The sequence below is a fragment of the Galeopterus variegatus genome, unplaced genomic scaffold (genome assembly GCF_000696425.1).
Source record: "Galeopterus variegatus unplaced genomic scaffold, G_variegatus-3.0.2 Scaffold20646, whole genome shotgun sequence".
In the NCBI taxonomy this organism is placed as follows: Eukaryota; Metazoa; Chordata; class Mammalia; order Dermoptera; family Cynocephalidae; genus Galeopterus; species Galeopterus variegatus.
Window position 1 is genome coordinate 5,195 of NW_007746757.1, and position 7,873 is coordinate 13,067.

Here is a 7,873-nt window from a genome sequence, read left to right on the forward strand (position 1 = left end):
AAAAAAAAAAAAAAAAAAAAAAAAAAAAAAAAAAAAAAAAAGACTGACATAGTGGATAGAAACTGGGGGGAAAAATCCTGGAAAAGAGCAAGTCACAGAGGTAGGAGCTCCAGTATCTTCATATGAACTTCTTGTAAATTCTTGGCTGTCCCCAAAACTATGCAAGCACAGGCGAAGACTCTAAGGAAATGCAACATTTGGAAGCTAAAGAGCTGAGCAAAGTGCTTACTTCAGCAGCACATGTACTAAAATTGGAACAATACAAAGAAGATTAGCATGGCCCCTGTGCAAGGATGACATGAAGATTCATGAAGTGTGCCATATGTTTTGCTGAACTTTCAGAAGGAGAGAACAGACCTATAGTTAGTAAAGGTGGGAACAGGGGTGGTTAGGGAGTAATTGGGTAAGGGACACAAAGAATAGTTATAATATGCTAATAATACTGATTTAATCATCACATACTGTACACAAATACTGATAGTTAACTCTGTACCCCACAAATATGTATAATCAATTATGCTTCAATTCAAAAAATAAATTAAATTAAAAAAAAAAAAGCTGAGCAAAGATTTAAACAGTTAAGTGGTGCTAGGAAGACAGAGTTTAAAATTCAAGTCCTGCCAAGGTAGAGAAGCTTGTCACACACCTTGTAAAACCCAAGAAGAGACACACCTTAGGAGTAAGGGCCACCTTCTAAGACTAAGAATGATGCCCTAGGATAAAGGGCAAAACCAAACTAGACTTGTCCTAACATGGTCCACACAGGGTCATGGTGATCTGCCAGTAACTTAACTGCCTGCCAGAACAAACATATCATGTATAATACCCAGTATAAAATAAAAAAGTAATACAAATGTGAAACAGAAAAATGTGACCCATGATCAAGAGAAAAAAGTCTATAGAAGCAGACCCACAAATGACCCAGATGTTGAAATTATCACTAAGGACTTAAAACAACTGCTATAAATACATGAAATAATTTAGAGGGGTGATGAACAGAATAGATGAGTATGAGGGCAAAAGAGATAATACAAAACTTTCCATGAACTCCTGATATACAAGGAATCCCAATGGAGAAATATAAATATGAAAAAAAGGAAGGAAGAAAGGGAAAAAGAAAGAAGAAAATGAAATTACAGAAATAAAAAATAATCTGAATTCTGCAATAAAATTTCACAGGATGGACTTAACAATAGTACACTGGATACAGCAAAAGAATCAGTGACGTCAAAGAAAGGTCAATAAAAATGATCCAGTCTGAAGCTTTTAGAGAAAAAAGAATGAAAAAAAAGGAACAGAGTCTTAATGAGAAGTGAGACAATATCATAATTTCTTCCATATGTGTAAACTAAGGGCTGGACAGTTAGCTCATCTGATTAGAGAACAGTGTTGATAACACCAAGGTCCAGGGTTTGGATCTCCTTACCAGCCAGCTGCCTCCAAAAAAAAAAGTGTAAATGAAGAAGAGAATGAATCAGAAAAAGCATATAAAGAGATAATTGCCAAAAATGTCCAAAACTGACAGAGGCATTAACTTGCAGATTCAAGAAGTTCCAAAGAACAAGCAGAGTAAAAACAAACAAGACAACATGTAGAAATAACATGGTCAAACTGCTGAAAACCAAAGATTAAACAGAGCTAGAGCTAGAGGGAAAAAATTCTTAAAAAGAGCTAGAGAAAAAGATACATTACCTTCAGAGGAACAAAAATAAGAATTCTAAACTGACTTTGTATCTGAAACAGTGAGAGCCAGAAGATAATGGAATAAAATTGTTAAAGTATTGAGAGAAAAAAAAAATTGTCAAGGTAGAATTCCATATTAAGTAAAAATATTCTTCAAAAAGGAAGGCAGAAAAGTGATGTCAGCAAGATGGCAGACTAGGAAACAGCAGGCCCTCCTACCCCACAGAGGCACTGGACTGACAATAATATACAGACCAGAACCTCTGTGAGAATTCTAGAGACAAGTTGAGAAGCTACAGCACCTGGGCTATTGTAAAACCAAAAAGGGATTCCAGCACAAGGGGTAGGAAAATTCTCATGCTCATCTGTACCCCTCCCTCCGTGTGCATAGCATGAGACAATTGGGAGGAAACCCCCCATATTAAAGCTCCTCCTTCGGATGGAAAAAAAGAGTGGAATGGACCACTCACCCAACATTCTGGCTTGTCTGGGGGATACTTGAGACACTGGTTTCTGTCTCACCTGACTTAGAGCACTGATAGGATTGGCACCAGAGTTTGGAAGCTGCTGTAAACAGAGGCAAGTGACCATTAGAGCTGCAGTTCCACAAACAGATGTCAGGGAGAACAACACCTGAAAAGGTTTGAGAAGTCCCAGAACCTCCAGCTGATTAGTGAAGGCCTTACCCTGCACAAAGCCAGTACACAAAGACTGGGAAAGGTGGTTGTGTTTTCAAATGCCCAAATCTCAGAAAAAAATTATAAGGCATATAAAGAAGCAGGGAAACATGGCCCAGTCAAAAGAGTAAAATAAAATTCAAGAAACCAACCCTAAAGAAACACAGAGGTAGGAGCTGCCTGACAAAGAATTTAAAATAATTGTCATAATGATGCTCAATGAGCTAAAAGAGAACATAAATAGACAAGTACATGAAAACACATAAACTATGCATGAACAAAACAAGAATATTGACAAAGAGATAGAAGCTATTAAAAAGAACCAAACAGAAATTCTGGAGCTTAAAGATACAATAACTGGACTAAAAAAACAAACAAAAAAAAACCTAAAAAAAAAAAAATAACTGGACTGGAACAATTCATTAAACTATGAATAGCCCTATATCTGAACAATTAGCATGCAACTATGAATCTTTAAAAAAATTGTAATTAAATTTCAATGATTAGAAATTCAATTGACATCTGACGTTAATGAATTGAGAATACCCTTCTTATCAATTACATAGTCACTGTATTATATAAAGATTTCTTCTCTTTTCAATCTGTCTTCTTGATAATGGAGACCCAAATTTAGAATCTTGGAAGTTAATCTTAATCAACCTATCACTCAATCTCTTCTGCACCCCACCCCCCATATAACAGGGTACTTCAAAAAGTTTGTGGAAAAATAGAATTAAAAAATATGAATCTTTCCATTAAATTTTTGAAGACCCCTCGCTCATGCATGCATGTGTGTGTATCCTTCTCCAAGGGTTATAAGATTATCCTTGGAGATATCTATCACCACACACACACCCTTATACCCTCTGACAAATCTTCCTTGTTTTTCTTTTTTCCTTTCTTGGTTCCAGGCCATACTAAATTGTTAACTCAGTATTTTGTAGATAAGCTACAGCGGTAGAAATCATAATCATAAAAGGTATAGGTTTTATGCCCTAGTGTAGTTCCCTGACACATGGCCACATATGCCCACTAGTACTCCTGGACACTCACATCTTCGCATATTGAAAGCTCTGAAAGAGCCACAGTAAAAGAAAGGAAAACAAGAATAACTGTACAATGGTTATTAACAAAGACTAATACTTGATCCCTGGAAGAGAGTTTTCCCTTTCCTTTGGGAAGAATTAAAGTGAGAGTATTTTATAAAATGTAGGTTTATTTTAGGAATTAAAGACAATTTTCTCTATGTTCTTCAAATTTATTCTACAAAACCAGAGTACTCCCGAGAACATAATACAAAATATATTGACCATTTTTCCTGGACTCTTCATTTGGTATGCTGAGTCAAAGGAGATGTGTCAGAACCATTTGTAGGATAATGTTTATGATACGTTAGAAGAAAACATTACATACTTCTTGCCCACAAACATTTAAAAATTTATGAAATACAAAAGATAAAATCATGAACACCTACAGTATTTTGCAAAATCTTTCTGTAAATCCTTTCTGGCATTGACAAAAGCGCATCCTCTCTCGGTTCCAACAACAAACACGTCTTTTTCATATACTGCAATGCAGGCCACTTCTGCCTTGGACTTGGCCAGTTCTTTACACTGAAATAGAGACAAAAAATGATGCAATCTTTTTTGTTTGTTTGTTTTTCTTTGGTGGTACAGAGATCCAAACACACTATAACACCATGCTGTAACCAACTGAGCTAACCTGCCAGCCCCCAAATGATGTATTCTATACAAGGGCAGATTCAGAGTTTCTGAGGCCTGAGAGGTCTGCTTGAAGAAAAGAATACAAAATTCAGTCCAAAAAGAAATATTCATTTAGAGTCACCAAAAAAACCCCACAAAAAAACAACTATCAAGCAAATACCATAAACATCGTAAAACCCAGAGAAGAACATATTGTCATTCACTGCTTGACACTCCTCTCCAATGTGCCTTTTTTCTTACATTTTCAGATGTAGACTCTGACTGCCTCTTCATATGACAACAATTTTATAATATTTTCTATGGAGTGAATAGATAAAGGATTTAATATTTCCTCCAACATGGTTGCTTACATTTTTATTATTGATCATAGGAATGCATACAGCATGAAAACTCACACACAGATACATTTGGTGTTCATCGTATGACAGGTTTATACCCTACAAGAAGTCTGATAAATTCTACCCCAAAAAACAAATCCTCTGTTTACAATTTTACCAGTCAATGATTGGGAGAATTTTCCAGAGTAGCTTCTGCCTCTGTACATTTAAAACCTATTTCTCTTCTACCAGCTACAAATGTCTAGAGTTGAGCACTATGGCAACACATTTATACCTCAATACAGCCTACAGCTTTGAACCCTGACATCATGGCACTGGAGAAGTTGACACTGTGGACTGGAGGAGTATGCCTGGAAACCATTTCTACACTGGGATTTCTAGCAGTAACTTACCCATACACAAAAACAACAGCAAGCCACATAACAACACTAAACTAAAACTAAATGGATATCCAACTCAGCTTCCCCTTACTGAGACCCCAAAGATGTCTGTATCTACTCCAACATCATCTGACACAGGGGATTGTAGGAGGAAGAATAATGGCCCCCAGAGATGTCCATGTCCTAATGCCCAGAACCTGTGAATATATTACCTTAATGGCAAAATGACTTGATAGATATGATTACATTAAAAATCTTGAGATAGAAAGATTATCCTGGATTATTGGTGGGCCCAATGTAGTCGCAAGGGTCCTTACAAAGAAAAGAGAGAGATGTGACAATGGAATCAGAGTGATGCCATTGTTGGAAGGGGGCCACAAGCCAAGGAATGAGGGTTTCCTCTAGCAGCTGGAGAATACAAGGCACAAATTCTTCCTGGGAGCTTCCAGAAGGAATCTTGACACCTTGACTTTAGGCCTGTAAAACTCAGTTTTTGACTTATGACCTCCAGAACTGTCCGATGGTAAATTTGTACTGTTTAAAGCCACTAAGTTTGTGATAATTTGTTACAGCAGCCATAGGAAACTAATATAAGGACTGAGGCAGAAAGAAAATCAGAGTGGAAGGAGACAACAACTTTAACAGATTGTGGTTAATAGAATATCTTTCTTTAGCACATTTTACAAAAACGTGCACATATGGGTAGGACCTCTCCGAGACCATGGCAGGGGCCAGTGCAAAGGAAAAAGCTGGAAGCTTAGCTTCATGGCAAATCTACCTCTGTTTATGTCGAATGAACCAAAAATTCAATACAATCTATCCAAAATATATAATCTGGTATCAGGTGAACTCATAGATTTTTAGCCTTACTTAGGTCATCCTTAGTAGACAAGATCTTTTAAAAGGATTTTTTCTCATTTTATAAAAATTTAAGCAGATACAGGAAAGTACAAAGAAAAATAAATCACTTGTAATCCCATTACCCAGAAAAACCACTATATACATTTTGGAATATGCACACATGCATACATAATTTTTAAAAACAAAATGGGAATTGTACTAGCATATATAAGGTTGGCATTCTGATTTATTTGCTTAACATTAATTTTTGAGTATTTTTCAAAATGCAATTAAATAATCTTAAAAACATTTTTCAATGAATAGATAATATTCTATCCCTACCTATATATCATAATTTAACCATAACATTATTGAAATGTTTTTCCTGGTACAAATGACACTATGATAAATGCCCATAAATGTAAATATTTCTGTGCATGTTTATTTCCATGGGATAGAATCATACATGTGGAACACCTGAGGATGTAAATTATTTTAGGGTTCTTGAAACATTACAAATAGCATTTCAGAAAGGCTTACCCTCCCACCACCACATGAGAGAGGCCATGTCACCCTACCATTACAAGGACTGAGAATCATTATTTGTGGACCTAACTTAGTCACTGGCTTCCTAAGAACAGAATATGGAAAGGGAAAAATAATAACTTTACAATGGAGAAACACAGCAGATGCTACCTGTATTGCTCAGAGTTCTCCAGAGAAATAGAACCAGTATGTGTATATATATACATATAGAGATATAGAGATTTATTATAAAGAATTAGCTCACGTAATTATAGAGGCAGGGAAGTCCCACTATCTGCCATGTGCCAGCTGGAGACCCAGGAAAGCTGGTGGTGTGGTTTGAAGGCCTGAGAGCCAGAGAACCAATGATATAGATTCCAGTCAAAGTCTGAAGGCCTGAGCACCAGGAGCACCAGGAGCACCAAGGGCAGAAGATCGATGTCCCATCTCAACAGTCAGGCAGCGAATTCAACCTTCCTCTGCCTTTTTGTTCTGTTTAGCCCTCAACAGATTAGATGATGCACACCTACACAGAGGAGGGCCATCAGTCCACCAATTAAAATGCTAATCTCGTCTAGAAACAGCCTCACAGACACATCCAGAAATAAAGCTTAACCAGCTATCTGGGAATCCTATAGCCCAGTCGAGTTGACACATAAAATTGACCATCACAGTACCTTAACTAAGTGATCCAGGTTAACATCACCAGTGATAAGTCATGTTAACATAAAGTATTCTGTGATGTGATGTGATGAGAGGAGCATTTCACCTCTGTGGCCTTCTTGCCAAAACCCCATAACCCCAGTCGAAACACTGGTGAAACCCAAATTGAAAGAGATTTGATAAAATATCCTTCAAAACTGTCAAGGTCATGAAAAACAAAGAAAGACTGAGAAACTGTCACAGACCTGAGAAGATGAAGGAAACATAATGACTAAATGCAATGTGGTATCATAGGGTGAATCCTGGAACAGAAAAATTACATTAATAGAAAAAATGATGATATCCAAATAAAGTCTGGAGTTGGTTAACAGCAATGTGCCAGTTGATCTATTAGTTTTGACAAACGTACCATAGCTATATCAGTTATGAGTGAGGGGTATACGGGGACTCTCTGTACTACCTTTGCTGCTTTTCTGTTAATTTAGAAAGTATTGCTAGGGCCGGCCCAGTGGCGCACTGCTACAGTGTGCTGCTTGGGAGCACGGCGGTGCTCTGGTGAGGGTTCGGATCCCACATACAGACCGGCCGCTCACTGGCTGAGCGAGGTGCGGGCGCAACACCGAGGGTTGCGATCCCGTTGCCGGTCCCAGTCCGGTACAGGTGCGACACTGAGGGTTGCGATCCATTGCCGGTCACGAAAAAAGACCAAAAAAGGGGAAAAAAAAAAAAAGTATTGCTAAATAAAATTCACTAAAAAAATTAAAACCCTTTGGTTGCTAGGCGCTGGAGATTGGGGGGAATGAGGGCTTAGTACTTAATGCATGCAGAGTTTCAGCTTGAAAAGCTGAAGATGAAAAAGTTCTGGAGATGGATGTTTGTACAACAATGTGAATGTACTTAATGCCACTGAACTGTAAACTCAAAAATGATTAAAATGGCAGTTTTTATGTTATATATATTTTACCACAATAAGGAAAAAACCTCTAGGGCCAGCCCGGTGGCGCACTGGATAAGTGCGCCGCTTGGGAAGCGCGGCGGCGCTC

At 37.6% G+C, this 7,873-nt stretch overlaps 1 protein-coding gene across 1 annotated transcript in view; it reads right to left on the bottom strand.

The window, feature by feature from the left end:
* The window catches only part of LOC103583214 (general transcription factor II-I repeat domain-containing protein 2B-like), a gene marked incomplete at its 5' end in the record, with an annotated part of 11,588 nt that extends 5,095 nt beyond the window's left edge, over positions 1-6,493 (bottom strand). The window contains 2 exons of the mRNA XM_008564595.1: positions 3,835-3,973; positions 6,433-6,493. Coding sequence (XP_008562817.1) covers positions 3,835-3,973; positions 6,433-6,493 — 200 coding nt within the window. The remainder of the gene's footprint in view (positions 1-3,834; positions 3,974-6,432) is intronic.
* Positions 6,494-7,873: the final 1,380 nt, after the last annotated feature.